General features: G+C 35.3%; 1 protein-coding gene across 1 annotated transcript in view; it reads left to right on the forward strand.

Moving 5' to 3' along the window:
* The window catches only part of grk6 (G protein-coupled receptor kinase 6), a 66,446-nt gene that overhangs the window by 37,468 nt on the left and 10,522 nt on the right, over positions 1-18,456 (forward strand). The window contains exons 3-8 of the mRNA XM_055046757.1: positions 1,593-1,705; positions 4,301-4,378; positions 5,440-5,540; positions 9,490-9,582; positions 16,453-16,516; positions 17,258-17,398. Coding sequence (XP_054902732.1) covers positions 1,593-1,705; positions 4,301-4,378; positions 5,440-5,540; positions 9,490-9,582; positions 16,453-16,516; positions 17,258-17,398 — 590 coding nt within the window. The remainder of the gene's footprint in view (positions 1-1,592; positions 1,706-4,300; positions 4,379-5,439; positions 5,541-9,489; positions 9,583-16,452; positions 16,517-17,257; positions 17,399-18,456) is intronic.

Genomic DNA, 18,456 nt, shown 5'->3' on the forward strand with positions numbered 1-18,456 from the left:
AGCAGAAATCTATGAGACAAATGGATTCCAGGTACTCAAATGACTAAAAGACAGTCAATATTTGCTGTAATTTATCCGGGGATTAACTTTGTTTATTTTATGGATTATCTTAGATGAGTATCCTCTTTTAGTGCATTCCACATCGCTAAATAATAAGAGCAGAACATGCTGGTCCAAACACAAAACCCTGAGGAATTTCATGCATTTGAAATCTAGAAAGACTTTAAAAAAATTCTGGAATTTATCAGAAAAACACAACTGAAACCCGAAAAAGGGTAGCATTTTAGTTGATGAGGGAGGATATTATCATTCATTGACAGGAGTTACTGTTGTTAATAAGATTTGCAGTGTGCTTAGCTGTCGACATCCAGTTTGTGTTTAAGTTGCAAGACGGTCAACCTTTCTGGGTTGAAACAGAAAATTACTAGTTCACCTTTGCAGCGCATCAACCAACATGCTGTTTTGAGGGTGTTGGAGCACAATAAAATGTTTTTTCCAAATTAAAAAAATAGCAAAACAAATGGAAAAACTGATAATTGGTTTTGTAAAACACACAAGCTGCTGTAACCAATTGATTGGTTTTACAAAATCAACATCTGGTATTTTGGGAGCATTAAGTTCCTTAACAGAGGCTCACATGTTTGTCATCTGACACCCAAATGGGCAAAAGAACCACCAAACCACCAAACTTGCAATATGTAAAGTTATCGGCATTGTGGTAAAATGGGACTCAGATAGGATCTGCTGTATAACAAATATAATATATTTGCATAGATCTGTGATCAGTCTTTTTTTGTGTTTAGGCGTCAGTGTGGATTTGTGTAGAGAAGGAAATGGAGAACATGTCAGTCATGGGAAAAATTAATGGACAAAAGGACTAACATATGGGTTTCACTAAGCTATGATATTCACATCTCTGTTTGACTACATTTGAAACTTAGAATCTAAAAATAGCCCTAACTCAAAATAAGTTTCTGTGCTACCCAATATCTGGTATTTTTGGATTAAAGTAACAGCATCCTACATGTTTAGGCTGAAAACTTTTACTTCTTATGTCACAAAGCAATCTAGTTTGTCCAAACATAGAAAAGCATGTCTGAAATTTACTAGAACTGGACAGAAGACTTAAAATCAGTCAAGGTATACAAAAAAAAAAAAAAATCTAAAGAAACTTCAGAAAGCCAAGAGAACTGTTGATCTGCACCTTGAGAAAACATAATTTGAATCAACACCTTGAGAGACAGTCCAGTTGAGAATAGAAACTTTTCCGGAGTTTTAACATTGCCATACACTGACTGTTGGGGTTTGAGCCAAAGAACTGATATCACTCGTTGTGACAGGTTCATACCACCTTCAGCTACTATAAACCACAAAGAAATTTGTAGAAGAATCATGAAACGTAAAGTTTCTCTTTGAGAGTGTCAACAATGCTTTCTATTTATTTTTGTTTTGATTATGTTGGATTTTTGCTACATTAAGAAATCCCAGTCTTCTAATGTTTTCAACAAGATATTGGTGAAAAACTCTGACGTTTAGTGTGTATGATGAGTCCCGACTTGTTTGTAACCTTCGTCCCTTTGGTGTTTTTGCAGAGAAAGACTACAGCAGCTTGTGTGAGCGGCAGCCCATCGGACGGTTACTATTCAGACAGTTCTGCGACACCCGACCGGAGCTGAGACGCTGCGTCAAGTTCCTGGACGCTGTGGTAAAACATTTGTATGATTGGTTTGTGTTTGACCTGTTCCTTAGAAGATTCATACTTTAAGGTTTAACTGGTATTTCAGCTGAGGTCAAGTCGGCTTTACTTCTATAACATATCTAAAAACAACTACGGTTAACCAAAGCCCATAAAGGATCAACACACTAGCTAAATACAAACACTGATGTCATATACAACTTCAAGCTAAATAAAATGTATTTGATTTCAGCAGGTATTTTAATTAGTTTGCTGTTTGGTTAGTTCTGATTTCCGAAGGCAGGAGTTCCTAAACTAGGAGCCACCACAGAAAAGACTCACTTACCTTTTGGGTTTAGTTTGGATTTGTGGGTCTCAAAGGCTATGTTCACACAGCAGTTCAACCCAATTTGGGTTGCAGCTGAATGCAACCCAAATTGGACTTTTATTTTAATTTTTTTTGCTCATATGCGACCTATATGATACTTTTTTACCGCAGTCCGAACACAACCAATTCCAATCTTTTCACCCCCCAAAAATATCAGATTTGAGCCACTCCCATATATGGTATTGAATTGTATGTTTTTGATTTTTTTCAAATCATTTGGAGTCAGATCAGTTTTGTCCCTTTTTTGTCTGATTTTAGGTCATTGCTGTGAGACATTACATCATAATTCTGCACCAGAAGAAGTCAGACACAGTAAATCCAGATGTAAACAATGACTGAAAATGATAATTATGAGTCCTTGAAACACCACTCCTGGCTCTCACTAGAAACCCTACCAGACTTCTCTACAGAAGTTGAAGACGCAATTACTTACCGTAATCTTGTTGTAATTTTGAGACAATCCTTGACAATCCCATTATCATTTGGAAGAGACAAATACATTTGGATGTTATATGCAAAACAAAGAATGGTATTTTTTAACGGTATTAGGGTTTTATGTTAAGGTAATACCCTATGTAAAGGTATTATGGAGTTTGGTGTTTCTTTGGAGAAATCTTCTGTTCCTATTACTGAATTTAAACAGAGGAGGAAATGAAGGTCCTGGTATTCCCAGCTTGTGTTCCTTTGGTTCAAATTACATTGTTCTTGCTCACTAAATATCCCAATGCGTGGCATAGACAGGTATCAGTGCATGATTAGATTACACATATGTTGTTGTAATCCATAAAGACAAATAGAACCCAGCATCAGAAGTGTGACTCTGAGAAAATGTGCTTATTTTATACTTTATTGAAGGACATATAACTGTTTGCAGCTGAAAATAAAACCTTGTTCTCATGTTTGCCTCGATGCAGGAAGTTTTAATTACCCTGAAATGCCTGAATGAAGCACTCAAAGCTTGCTGAGAGCCTCAGGAAGTGGAGTTTAATGTGGGTTTAATGAAATACAGGAACTCTTCACTTTGTGGAGCAAACAGTGTCTGTGAGTCAGCGTTCCATACCTCCCATGCTGCAGAAACAAACTATGCCTTTAGTTTTTTTCTCTAATTCCCAACTCTAACTCGGACAGACTTTGACGTCTTTGCTTTGTCGTCTGTTCCATGTTCTTATTGTCATGAAAAAGTATTGTTTTCACAGCTACTTTAGGGTTTTGTTGACGTCACAGAAAAATGAGAGGAAGCTAGGCTTTTTTCAGAACCATGGTCCAATCTGACTATATGTAAAGGCTAATGAAGACCTTATCGGTCCCCCTTTCAGCCGGCTCTATTCTGACTCACTTACTCGTCCAAATGGCTTTGTAGCTTTCCAGCGGGCAATTATGTCTACCCATCCAACCGCTTCCAGGCTCTTCTCTAGGAGAACGGCGAGATGGAGAGGCAGAGCCGGATCTGAACAGGCTCTACCATCACTCCCAGTGAGAGGAAGCACTTTGGATGTTTCCATTCAGGCTCATCTTACTGTAGGTCGACAGAGGAGATACAATCCTTTCAAGTGTGGAGGAGGAAAATCAATTTTTTTTTTTTTTTTTTTTTTAAATCAGAAGTTTGTGTCGATGACATTCACAGCACAGTAGGAATTTTATTGTAAATATTTGGAAACCAATCAAGATGAACAAAAACTGGCAGTATGGTTGCGTCAATTCAGGAATGATGCACATCTGTGCACTTTTTAAAGTAAAATTATGAAAAAAAATTAAGATTTAAAGATGTGAAGTGCTGCCTGAAAATGTGTCACCCATTAACTTCCACTGGGCTGAGATTTTAACGGGTTAATTTTTGTTAGTTAATTATGTAGATTTTACGCATACATTTTTTTAAAGCAATTATTTACTTTTTTTTCTTCTTTTAAACAAATAAATATTCTGGCCATAACCTTTGCATTTGTGTGTTTTCAAATGTAACCGTATGCCAAAGTTACATTTAAGGAAGACTGGGCTAATTTTCAGTTTGTGACTGAACCACAATTATATAAACCACATGAACATAATCAGACATCCTGAGCTCTGCAGACCACATTTAGTGCATAATTTATCAATTAAATAAATTTTAATTCTGTGTTTTTGAGCAAATGTATCGTTAAAAACTAATTTAATCCTGCAAAATGTCAATCCTAGAAGCTCTAATCCTCATCTTTTATTCCAACACCACTAAATGTCAATCTCATTGCAAACGTTTACAGGCGGAGTACGAGGTGACTCCAGACGAGAAGAGGAAGGAATGCGGACAGGAACTCATCGACAAATACTTCAACCCAAAGGTATGCCCTTCAGCCTTTGATTCTTTAAATTAAATTTTACATTTGTAACAGTATAAAAAAATGCTGTTAACATAAAACAAACCAACATTCAATATTTGATTTTAGATGCATCTAAAATTTGTAAATCAATAAACTTACTCAACTTGATTGCATGTATTATGCTGTTAATTTCCAAGACATTCAGTGATGTCTTTTTTGGGGAGATTTTTGCACGTTAAATTATGAATTGTTTTTAAAAAGATTTTTGCACAGATTGTGAAAATAATTTTGACTATTTTTCACTAGTTAAAGTGTTATTTATACCTCTCATTTATAATTGGCTTTTAACTTTTTTTTAGGCTTCAAAAACTAAATGAAAAATTCTTAATATCTGCATAATTTATCAATTAAATAAAATTTAATGTTCAGAAATAGTTTTTATTGACAAATGCTAACTTTTAACATGTTTTATATTATTAATTATATTACTTTATTTAGGCTGACCAAATAACAGACATTCTGTTCTTTAATAATTTTAATTGTATTAATTAATATTGAATGGATAAATTCAGGAAAGTCTAAAAATATAAATTAAAAAGTCTACTGTTAGCTCAAAACAATTATTAAATAACAAGAAACGGTAAGCTTAAGTGAAAAGGTGATTTATAAATAGTATTACTAATTATTGGTGTTTAGTTTCTATAGCTAAACTCCATTCTTCTGACAGAGCTACAGATTAAATGTTTGTTCTGATTTTTTTTGTATTGCCTAAAAGCAGAAACAAAATCTGAAATGTGTTGGAAGTAAAAATAACTAAACAATCATCTCCTCTTTTTTCTGCCTCCACAAACAGCTCTAGTCTAACAACAGAATTATGGTTATGAATAAAAAAAGTAATCTAAATAAGATATCTGTCATCATAAACAGTGACATTTTTCTGCTGACTATGACTTGTTTCTGTTTTTGTATTTTCAGATGAGTCTGAACTTGCAGAAGTTTGCAGTGTCAATGAGATTCTCCTGCAGCTGGTTCACAGCAATTTTTTGTTGTTGTAAATCTCACTTGTTTGTATTTTTCTGCAGTCCGGGAACTATGTTTCTGAGATGGAGGCAGCCATGATGACTCAGTGTACAGAGAGGCTACAGCAGGAAGCCTGTAAAGAGCTTTTCAAGGACTGCACCAAGTAAGGTCGCAGTGAATGTTGAAGCAACTGGGAATTATTTACTTATTCGCAAAAATGTGACAATAATTTTCTAGAAAAATAATCATGTCCGAAGATATTTTCTGCATCCACTTTCATTACAAATCAAAATCAGGTAAACAATTGCTTTGTAAAATTTAAAAATATTAATATTCATTTGGAAAATGTATCTGAAAAACCCTGAAACTATTACCAACATCTGATCAGACTGTTTGCTAGCTTGCAGAACACTACATACAAGCAGAAGGTTTTGCTTTCAGATTAACTACTGTAGCTATTGGTGTCCCCCAGAGATATGGGGGACACCCATATCTCTGGTGGGATGAGGGAACACAACCACCAGTGAATAGTTCCATTCATCCATTATCATACATCCTTGTCCCTAGTGAGGTCAGGAGGGGTACTGGTGCCCAGTTCCAGCGGTCAATGACGAGAGGTAGGCTTCACCCTGGACAGATAACCGGTCAACACAGAGCCAGTGAATAGTTGAAATCTGCAAATACTTGAGACACCTCTCAAGATTCTTATAACTACCAAATTTAATAGTCCAAACATAAAATATTCCTTGATATGCATTGATACACTCAGTGAAATTGTCTTAGCACTATTGCAGAAGCTAACATCTATAGTCTTTCTTTGGTATACAGCCAGGAAATGAAAATTTTTTTCCACCACAGTGGCTGGTAGAGAAAATTGTTTACCAGTCACTCAGACACTGTTTTTTTTTTCTTTTGATTACAAACCCCACAAGTACAAGTAAATTATAGAAAATTTATTATTTATTCTTAGCTGTAGGAAAACCAATTTACTGACAATAAGTTTACTGAATACTGAATAGTATTGTGCCTTGATATTTAAGCTTCTTACATTGATTTTAATATTTAAATGCACTCTATGAAAGACGTATCTGCAAACAATCTGCAATTATTTCTCACAAAACATCCATGAAGAGTTGAGTCTGTGAATAGATGGGGGTCCAATGTGCATAAAACATAGTTTCTTAAACTAAATCTAAGTTACAAACTGATTTTAATAGATAGATTAGCAGGTTTTTCTAAAATCATTTTATTTATTAAGAGAAAAAAAGGGGTTTACAAACCTGAGCATTTTCAATAAAGTTTTAGTCAACTCTGGCTCAACACTGTTGAGCTGCATGTGATGCTAAGCTCTTGTGCTTAAGAGAAGCCATTAACCAAACTTAACAAAGTCTTTAATATGCAGGAAAAACAAGGATGGAAAGGGGGAAGAACAATAGCAAAGAAGAAAATTATTTCATTTGGGTGTAACAGTTAAAGATTCATGGCTTGGGCTATGAGCGTTGTGTCACCAAAACATCATCTTCTGACTGAGCCAGATCAGTAAATACTGTTGGAGTATTTACTGTTCCTCTGACATCACAAATGATGTCAGAGGAAATTATTTGTTTATGCAAAGGCTGCTGTCAGCTATGTCAACACAAATTCAAAGAACTTTTTGAAAATTATTTTCTAAATCTTTGGAAACATATTTTCTGTATCTAAAATCTGAAAACATGAACAGTTTTTGAGACTTGAATATTAACTTTATGTCAATATTCAGGAAAAGTGCAGGATATCACTTTTTTCTGATTGTTTATTAAAATAATGACAAAACTGTAGTTTGACTAGAAAATCAGTGTATAGCAAGCAGTTTGACCTTTAAGGACAAAAACAGATTGTCTTTAACAAAAAGTTAAACTTTGGCCTGTGGATACTTCTGAAATCCTTCTTATGGGAGAAGTATTCACAGATTAAACGATACACCAATGTTCAAATGAAAACCTGTTATCAAATTTTGAAAACTTATTCTAATTCATTAAAAAATACAAAAGAGAAAAATAAAAGTCCGTTTAACTTCAAACAGAGCTGACACTATAAGTTTTCTGGAATAATTTGTTCCCCAAATTATTAATATTGTTTTGAGATGTTTCTCATGTAATCTTTTGATAATGGCATAATAATGCAAATTCTCACTGTCAAAGATAAATACATTTTTAATTTTGTAAGAAACACTTAACACTGGAACAGGAAGATATTTTAAATATCCATAATAAAACACACCAACCAAAAACAGCAAAAAAAAAATAAATAAAAACCACACATGATGAAACCATAAATAAAATAGATTGTAAATAAAATTACCTGAAAAAAATATTTGTCTTATTTCTTTTACATCAGTATGGCCTTGTAGAAATCAATTAGAGCGTTTATATCAGCAGCCAGATAAACAGCCACCATTAACAAAGACCAAAATAACTAACTTCCTGTTTCGAAAGATTCACCTAAACTCCTTTAAAGTGTGTGTGGTCTATAAATTTCATTAGATCTGTGAATCCCATGACTCTAAATGACAAGTAAGAATCAAATTTTTTCATTACAATTCAGGCCATCTATTACCCATGCTGAATTAAACTGTTTCACATGAAATGTATTTACAATGTTCATAATTTGATCTCAGTTCTTGGAATTCAATCTTGTTTTGATGGCTATAATGTCTTTCTGCTGCAAAAAAAAAGGTCCAACGTTGAACCAGGAAGTTAAAAATTTACAGAGAATAAAAAATGGTTGATCACAAGTTGATGGCCCCAAGTCAGTGGCCCCAAGACTGTGGAACAGTTTGCCCATGCAGCTCCATTTTGCTGACTCTGTAGAGGTTTTTAAAAAGCAACTAAAGACATTTTTATTTTCCCAGGCTTCTATCTCTTGATTTTATTGTGTTTCTTATGTTGGTTTTATGTTTTGTTTGGTTTTAAGGTTGATTGTACTTTGTGATTTATGTTTGTGAAAAGTGGTTTGGTACAAAATTTAGAACGCTTTTAAAAAATCCCAAAGTCTCCTCTATAAAAAATCTGAAGTTGCACAGTTGTATTTTCTAACCAGATGGCCAAACATGGAAACGAAGTTTAGAGATTAGAGTTTAGATGTCTTACAGTTTTCACTATGTCCGGACTGTTTGGCCTCAGATCGAACTTTTATTGTGGCTGAAGTGTTTTATGTGTTGGAGACATGATGGGCTAAATATACCATTCAATTTCAATTGAAAAAGAAAAGGCAAACTTTAATATCGAGGGAATGAATCAAAAGTTTTGGTGTGATCTCTGTGCAATTCTAACAAATTTTACATAAAAGCAAATGTCTGAGACATACTGGGGAAAAGTAGACAGAAAGCTCTAAAATTGTATGTATAAACTGTACAACAATGGTATTTAAAATTAAAAAGTTTCTGAATGTTTAAAAAAAATGTTTTGTGTGACATCATCCCTATCTGAACTGAACATTTCCTGGAGAAAATATGTAAAATCTAAAACTGTGATGTGTAAAAACGTGGTTACCTAATTCAGTCAGGTAAAGATGAATTTCCTTTGACTCACTTAAACTGAGTGGCATTTCTCCTCTAAAGTACTGCTGAGTTATGGAGCTTCAGAAAGGGCAGGGTTGTCTCACGTCTTCATTAATTGCAGAAACAACATGTGATGTTTCGCCTCCAATTATCAGATTATAGCCAGTCCAGTAAAGATTTGGTCAAATTTTGTTTGAGTTTTTCTAACACTAAAGTGAGCAGCAAACCACAAATTGAAGGACAAACTCAAAATTAATAAGAAATGCACAAAATATAAATTAATGTGAATGAGTGAATTTATATAATCTGATGTTGTATTTGAAGAAACTTAAAAGTATGAACAGAAAATCAAACAAAAGGTAAAATTATCCCAAAGTTTGGCTCCTTTCTCAGATGACAATTAATTCTTAAATTCAACTAGTTTCACTTCACTTTAATCCATTTTAATTATTTTTACCCTCCAGAATTAACATTTTTGATTTCAGACGATTAAGTCTAAAACCAGCAACCTAAAGAAAAGTTGAATTCACTACCTCTCATTTTGTTTTTTTGTTGTTTTTTTTTTTTCTTTCAGATTGATACATGACTACCTGAGCGTGGCACCTTTTGCTGATTACCTTGACAGCATGTACTTCAACAGGTTCCTGCAGTGGAAGTGGCTGGAGAGGTAAGGCTTTCTAACTGTTTTTTTCTTTCCCAAACATGGTACGAGTAGCAACACGCTCAGAGAAAGTTGCCTCACAGTTTCCTGTTCTCCTCTGGGTTACAACACCACCACCATGACACATTTCAAAAGACAAGTTGGAAATTGTCTAATGGAAAGCATTCACTTTTCTGTTAAATTCAGCAGTAAGAGTTTGTTGCAGCAGATGGTTTTCCTTTACTTTTACCAATAATAAAGGGATCCAGCAGGTCGGGTTATTATTCAATTCTATGTGTCTATGCAAGACACCTACAATAATCCTACTCAATCTGATTTGTAATTGAAAACATTAAAAAAAGCAAATTTAAAACCACCAGCTGCAATGGGGAAAAAATTCCTAAATTTATTTTTCAGTACTTTCCACATATGAAAAAATAGGCGAAAAGAAAACTTTAGAAAAATATGAGTTTTTCCAAACTTTATTTTATAACCAAAATTCATTAATATAGGCAGAGGTCAACATATAATCACTAAATAACTCGCTTCATTACAAGTGAATTTATTCAGATTCACCAAATGCACATTCTGAATTAAATCTATCTATAAGCCACAAATAACTTTATTGTCACTAAATAATTTTGTCAATATTTAATGCATCAATTAGCAGGCTGATAATAATGTTTTGCATTTCAATACTTTTTTCCCCATCAGTTTATTAAGAGATCTGATTAATTTCTCCAGATCTATTGCTTCCCTTGACTAATTGTGAATTTGTTGCCTAATTTAATTGCTATAATGGAAAATAAGTGAAATTTTGACCAAAACGGCAGTTAATTAAGGCTGTTCTTCCACTAATGGTCTCATTCCCTGCCTGCAGGAGGCTCTGCAGCAAAAACTACTATTCAGTTTTGCAGGGGCTTTTGGCTTATATTAGATACAAAATAAGGCAAAAATTATTAATTTACATGGCAAGATTAGATTCAAAGGTCTCCAGAAACATTTTTTTTTTTTAATTTCTGGCCTCAGAGTGCCTTGGGATGCATAGATGGTCTCAGGTTCAGTTGAGTTTTTAGCATTTAATTTGGATAATATATTGAAATCAGTTGGTGAATTCCCATACACTAACTGTAAGAAGGTCGAAAAATAAAGGAAAAGGCAAATGAGTGTTTCTTTCCAGTCATGGAGCTTTTCCTGGATCCAAATAGATATCATGGTAAACCATTCAGGTGTAAACCTTTTTATCAATTGTGGCTGAAAAGCACATACAGTGTGAACTGAAATGGACAGCCCGCTACAGCAAGTATACCTAGATATTTTGGATAAACTGGCCGCCCAAGAGCACACGTGCAACCACAGCCCACATTCCTGGCCAAATTCATGCCCAGTGAGGAACACACTGCAAACACAGACACACCCAACTTGGCTAGAACCGAACCAGATATTAACTGGCTTGAGCAAGACTTAACAATGGAGAAGGGGCTTTAAATTTCTTTTAATCTCCACTCTGAGGATGATTTGCATGATGTCTATGTTGATTCTAGATGCCAAAGTGTTGCTGCCATGTGATTGGCTGATTTGGAGGATCTGTTAACAGGTGTACCCAATAAAGTGGTTAGTGAATGTACAGTTCCTCTTATTCTCTTTGAAGTTCTCCTTGTAGTTGGATGAACCTGGAAATTTAATCCCCCAATTCACAGCCTGAAATTGATTCTGAGCTGAGGTTCTTCTCCAATCTCCTCACCATTTTCTACAAAAGTAGCTTGTTTCAGTGGCTAATGTCTCAGGTCATCGTTGGTCATGATCCAACAGGGCACCTGCTTATTCTGGAGTCTGTTGGTCTGAAGCAAAATTCAACACAAAGACCATCTTTCCTTGTGTTATTCCTTTGGGGTTTCTAACTGCAATTACTAATGTCTCTTGGGGGTTGAAGGACAAACAAATCATTTTTGAGTTTCAGGTGATGAGAACAAGAGTTGTAAGTAATCTTAAAACACTAGGACATCACTGATGTGAAAATGGATGACTCCAGATATCCAGTGACACCTGAAAGCTAACAGTCTGGATGGAGGCTATGGGACTCACTGTAATGGCAAACATCTAGGAATCTTGGATTAGAGTTGTGCCTTACCTCATTATTGTGTTGGTTTTACCAAGTGTCTCCAGCAAGACCAAGCATGTTTCTGGAGTATAACTAAAATCTGATTCTGGTTGGCAACAGAAAGCCTTAATGCTGCAGTTTAAACCTGAAGAGCTTCACAAGCATCAGGGTAGAAAACAAAACAAACAGGAAAAAACACTTGCTAACAAGCAGCAGTTTCCCAATCCAAGGCTTGCTTAATTAGTAAATGACTCATGGTTTTAATGAGCGTAAACCCCAGAGACCTGTTTATTCACCTGCTTGAATGATCAAACTGATCCAGAGGGGGATGAAGTGGAAGAGATGATCCCAGGAGGAACCAAATTGGGGTCTGATGTTGATTAAGAGAATCGTTTGTCTTCATGAATCCAGTCAAGATTCAAACCAGGTGTGAAATTTAAATTTTAAAACATATGGACCAAGAGAGTTGTTGGTTCTTCCAGGTGTTCAGCAATTGGTTTTGATCAACAGCTATCTACAAGTTTTTATTTGCTCAGTTTTAGACCAGTACCTGAACATGTTCAGAGGAATGTGTCATCTTTTACCACAGATCTCAACCAAAGACAACTTACCAGAAAAAATAAGTTGAAATTTGCTCTTTTGGCTTCTTGTTTCCAGCGGCCTCTACAAAAGACAAGTTTTGTTTCTTTACATCAGAAGCTTTCAATTGTCTTACAACAAGAACCATAGAGATGTGGAGATTTCCACTGTAATGGACAACCTGCTTCAGATGACTATAAAATAAGTCTTTTCATTTCTGCTTTTTAGAAGTTGAATCATATAGTTATTATATTCAAAAAGTCAACAGTTGCTACACCGAGGGTCATTGATCAGCTCCTTTTGATTGTTCCAAAGTTGTTTCCTTTTGAGGAGGTCTACATGGTTCCTCCAGAGCAGGGGTCGGCAACCCGCGGCTCCGGAGCTGCATGCGGCTCTTTAGCGCTGCCCTAGTGGCTCTTTGTGTGTCTTTGGAGCTTCATCAAAAATGTTTGAATATGGGAAAAAATGGGGGTGGGAAATATAGTTTTTGTTTTAATATGGCTTCTGTAGGAGGACAAACACAACACAATCATTCTTAACATTTTCCAATGCTATAAAACCGTGTAGAAGAAATATTCAATTTTACAATTCTTGGACCGAATCATCTGCATTCGTTGCCAGTGTGGAAGGATTGCCTGAATGTTTGCTCTGTAACAACAAGTTGTCAAATAACTAAAAGAGTACCGTACTTTACGGAGCGCACCTTAATAAAAGCTGAACCTACAAATAAAAAATAAAAAAAAGAACTGAAAACATACAGATAGATATAAATGATACAGTAATTTTCATCGGTATATATTTGGAATGACACTTAGCGATATTATTTGTTTCGTTGCTCCGGTCAGGTTGCTCATGGCTGCGTGTCAAAAGATAAGCGGAAGCTGCTATGTGTTATTATTGTACTGACTTGCTTGGCATTTGCACAGAAATTGAACTTAAACTCTATTAATTTAATTTTATATACTTTACATTTTCAAAAGGCTGCTGTTTGTTGTTTTTTTGATCACACATTTGACAGTGTTATGCAAACTGCATTTGGGGGCAGATTTTCCGAGTTAAACTTAAAGCACCACCGTACAACAGAAGAGTCACGTGGTGCGTCATTCCTTCCAGGACGCACTGCAGGGAAAATAAACATTTAATCATGAATACTAATTATATATACACTTAGTCATTTTGATAATACGCTAATATAAACACTTAGAGCCTGTTTTGCCTTCATTATAAGCCTTACATAAGGCTTTTACTTTTTTGCGGCTCCAAACAGATTTGGTTTTTGGGTCCAATATGGCTCTTTCAACATGTTGGGTTGCTGACCTCTGCTCCAGAGAGTTCTGAGCATTGCAGCATCTCACGAGGAGTAGGACCAACTGTGCCAGTAATAAACATTCCACTTACTCCGACAGTAATTGGTCAGTATTTCCAAGCATGGCCAATACAGAATGGCTATATTTACTTCTTCCACTGCCATTATTATACGCAAAAGAATACAAAAAAAAATACAAATTAAATACAAGGTACACAGTAAATGTAATAAGAATATAAATACAAAACAAAGAATATAAATACAACACAAAAGGAAAATATAGCAATTTGGTGGATAGATTGACCAGTGATATGATATTGCTCTATATGGTTTGGCCTGATAAGTGTGAATATTTCCAGAAAAGTACAAGGGATCACTACTCCTTGTACTCCTTGTTTCTCCACCTCAATGGCAGTGGAGAAACTCAACATTGTTCACAACTTCTATGCTGGTTGGCCTGCATGAGATCCATCCTGAGGAATTGAGCAGAATTGCATAGAAAGACAACGGCCAGGCTACAGGTAGCAGACATCTGTCTTCTCAGCAGCACTTCCCAGCTTCCCATAAGAGATATATAGCCACTTCAGAGAGGTCTGGAAAACCTTCAAAGGGAGCTCACCTGGATGCATCTCTGACCTCCAGTACTGATTGCTTCTGATGCAGAGGACCAGTGTGACCAGCAGCTCTACTTGGTCTCTAAGTGTGAGCCAAGCCACTCTTTTTAGCTGCTTTGAATCAGGGATCTTGTTTTTCAGTCATGATTCATATCCCATGACCATTGGTGAAGGTTGGGACATAAACAGACATAAAATTAAGAATTTCACCTTTCAGCTCTGCTAATTCTTTACCACAGAGTAAGGATTTCTCTACTCGAGCTAAATCCCAATCACTTTATCATATGCTTGTCTCTTGAACAAGACGCCTCTATGAAAAAACTGATCCTTTTATAGTGAGATTCATGTCCTCAGAATTAGAGGAGTTAAATGTCCCACAGAGGACAGACACACACTTTCTCATTCTAACTATAACAAGGTGATTCCCAAAGAGCAATAGTTGATGCATCTCTCAAGTACTGTATCTGGGTTTTTGACATTTTCATTTACAATAATAAACATTTACAAGTTTAGGTATTGCAAGTTTAGGTATCTGCAGCATCTCGTCCACAAAGAAATTCTGTGAGGCCAGACACAGGAGGAAAGCTAACTTGACTTTCATACTGAAGCACAGTGCAAATTCTTTACAGTTTGTCCAATACAGTGCAGTCTGTCTTAGAACACTCTGTTCTAAGGCTGAACATTAACATGGGCTGCCTGTTTTATGACTGTTTCTTTCTTTTAGTTTGATTCTGCTTGGTAGCTGAAATAAAAGAATATGAATTCAAAGGAGGAATAGATCTAGGCTAAAGGCTAGGTTGAACCGAGCTTCAACTGAACACTAATAGTTGGAAGGCAAGCCTACTAGCATCAACAGACACAAGCTTATCCCCTGTAGGCAAAGGTTACAAAAGTAACCCTTGCTAATTCAATATATGTATTCTTAAAGACCCCCTTACCTGCCCAATAAAGGGTCATATGTAAAACACCAGTGATTTAGATTAGCATTCAACAAAAACAAATGGTAATACTAAAGATTAGGAGTTTTATGAAAATTAAGTTATCTAAAAAAATTTGCAAATGTGAAAATTCTGATAATTTAAAATAATATATCAAAGCTAGTGAAAATAAATTACCTGACAAAATCAAAGAAAATAATCAGAAAAAGACACTTAAATTGCAACATTAAATTGCTTGTTTGGTCATTTTTCTGCTTTATTAGAAACTCTAATAATTAAAGCATTTGCTGACAGATGCAGTTCATAAAACCTAACACAGAATCAGATGTTGTAGCTCAAAAGCTGAATGTTTGATGTGCACATTCTGTAGCTGTCTGGGTCCACAAACTATTACCCACAATTGCACTGACTCATGTATCAGTGTGTTTCCAGAAATACTTCATCATCACCGAAGGGAAACCATAGCTAAGCAGAGGAGAAATGTTTACCTGTGAGGATTTCTGCCAGAAATAAGAAACAAAGCAAAACGCTCAACTAAAATCTTCTTAGGCTGATAAAGATGATAAAATAGTATGAAAGTCTAAACCTCACCCTTTGAGTTTCCAGTTCTGACTTCAGATTTGATCATTTCGGTGAACTTTGCTCTGGATAATTAGAACATACCGTCCAGGGAAAAGTATCTGAACACCCCACAGATTTCTCCTGTTTTTGCTTATTTAGTCACACCTAAATGTTTCAGATCATCAAAGGAGATTTATTAGCACACAAAGGTAACATACATAAATACAAGAAACAGTTTTTGCCAACCCTTGGCAGCAACAACCCCAAAGTTTTTTTTAACAATCACAAGCAAAGTGAAAAAACTACAGAGTGGTACCACCGCCTATGTATATGTCAGGTATATATGGTGTTTTCTCTGGTGTGTGACTTCAAGTAATTTCTGGAAAACTTGCCTAGTTTCAGCTTTATTTTTGTAGAGTAAAACAAAAGTTTTTACAAAAAAAATGCAGCTTTGTGGGGTAACATACTCAGACAATGCTACTTGACATGCTATCGGCTAGCATTTGCAAACCACCCAATCAAGAAGTGCCATTTATTTTTCTTGACATTGATTGGCTAAGCACCCAAGAGCAGAGAAAAGGTAGACTGTGGATGTTGGCTGCTGTTGTTGTGCCATTTTAATGCATATTCTGGTATATTTATTGTTTTAACTATTAAAATAGGCTGTACTAAACATTTTAGAAGGGGTTTCAAATACCTATTTGTAGGCACATGTGATCTCTAACTCCACAAATACCTGGGATCCACTGCTGCATACTACTTGTGTAATATAAGTAATTGTCTATCTTTGTCCAACAGGCAGCCGGTGACTAAAAACACGTTCAGACAGTACCGAGTTTTAGGAAAAGGAGGTTTCGGGGAGGTGAGTACTGACTGTATTCTACTAGATTTGGGTCAAACACAAAGTGTTTAGCACCACATTTCTTCCCTGCATGTTGAATTATACAGAAAAGGAAAATGCTGTTTCTTAAGTCCCTAATTCCTATATTTATATTCAGTATGAGCATGTTTTATATTTCAAATTAAAAGCAAAGCAGCCAAAATTTTGTCTCTTGCTGGTCCCAAAATGTTTCCTTGTCTAGATAAATGTGCAGGGAGGTGCAGCACTTCTAACCAAATCATGTCATTGGCATCTGAAAAGAGGAACTCCACCACTGACGTCTGAATCCTATTAAACTCTGATGAATGGCTTCTCTGTATAGCATATTTGTGTAATAAGCAGAGGTCTTTTTGATTCCATTCTGGTCCCAGGGTGATAGCAGATTAAATGTAAGAGCATTGAGTCATAAGACAATGAGGGACATGAAAAGACACAGGGGTCAGGGTTAAACTTCTGTGTTGGCTTCTGTGCTGCAAATGGTAGCAAATATTTAGGATTGTGGTGAATCATTGCCCAGTTTCATTACTCAATTCGGGTCAAGCTAAAGTTGTTAGATGATAACAGTAGTTTCTTTATGGCCATCGCAGTTGTTTTTTCTGCGTGACATTGTTGTGGTAACACAAATAGCAGTCAAACCAACTAATTAAACCTCTGCTTTTTAATTAATGCTTTTGATTCTGTTTAGTCTAATAGATTTCTTCCTTTTCTTTCCATTGCTCACAGGTGTGTGCATGTCAGGTACGGGCCACGGGGAAAATGTATGCCTGCAAAAAGCTGGAAAAGAAGAGAATAAAGAAAAGGAAAGGAGAGTCGATGGCACTCAATGAGAAGCAGATTCTGGAGAAAGTCAACAGCAGATTTGTTGTAAGTGTCTCTGAACAATCATGTTATTTATACAGTGAAATACTGCCACACTGAGGCAAAATGAAGTTACCACAGGAACAGTTATGCTCAGAGACAGAGGGTTTTGAACTGAAAAAATAAACAAAACATGGCCTTAAAAATGTTCCTACTACCTGTTTCTCTATTCTTTTTATATCATGGATTGAAATACTGTTGTTTTAATTAACAAAAACAACAATAAAAAACTAACACCAGAAAAGATCACAACTTGCTGAGTTGAATTTTGTTTAAATGTGCAAAAGCTACAAAATCTGAAAGTACATTTTTCACTAAGAGTTGTCTAAATCATCTTTGCTTGCTATTTACGAATTCATATTTCGTAAATAGCAAGCATATGTGTATATATGTGTGTGTGTATATATATATATATATATATATATATATATATATATATATATATATATATATATATGGATTTTTTTTCTACTTTGATTTAATTATTTTACGCTGTACACTTCTTTTTTAATCTTCCACAGCCTGAGCTTTGTATTTAGCTATTAGCAATTTCTAAGGACTTAAACAGTTCGATTAAATCTCAATTTATAGTTAGTCTCATTTCCTTCTCAGTTTCTCTTTAAGTTAATTTTCTGTTACTCCTTCCCTTTTACATTACCCATTTTCAGCTGCAGGTACATGATCAGCAGTCTTTGTAACTTTAGCTTCTCGTTAGATATCTACACCATTTGCAGCGCAATTATAATTTCTTGTTATTTTTAGCTTTAGTATTTTGATTATGTGCTTGACTTCTTCTTAAGCTTTGTATTCTATCTGTGTTATGTTCTTTTTTATTTGTGAGAGATGTTTAGCAAATGCTTTAGCTTCACTGTTAGCTATCCATGAATTTCAGAACACGGTTAGATGCATTTGAACTTTTGCCTTCAGAGTTGCCTACAACTTTTGCTATTTGAGAGGGTATTTATTTAATGATGTAAGAAATGTGATTTTCATTTTGGGGAAATTTTGTTTTCTGTTTACTTTCTTTTAACTCTTCAGCATTATCTGTCAGTTTGCGTTGTTAG

Source organism: Poeciliopsis prolifica, unplaced genomic scaffold (assembly GCF_027474105.1).
Source record: "Poeciliopsis prolifica strain line A6 unplaced genomic scaffold, Auburn_PproV2 SCAFFOLD024, whole genome shotgun sequence".
Classification (NCBI taxonomy): Eukaryota; Metazoa; Chordata; class Actinopteri; order Cyprinodontiformes; family Poeciliidae; genus Poeciliopsis; species Poeciliopsis prolifica.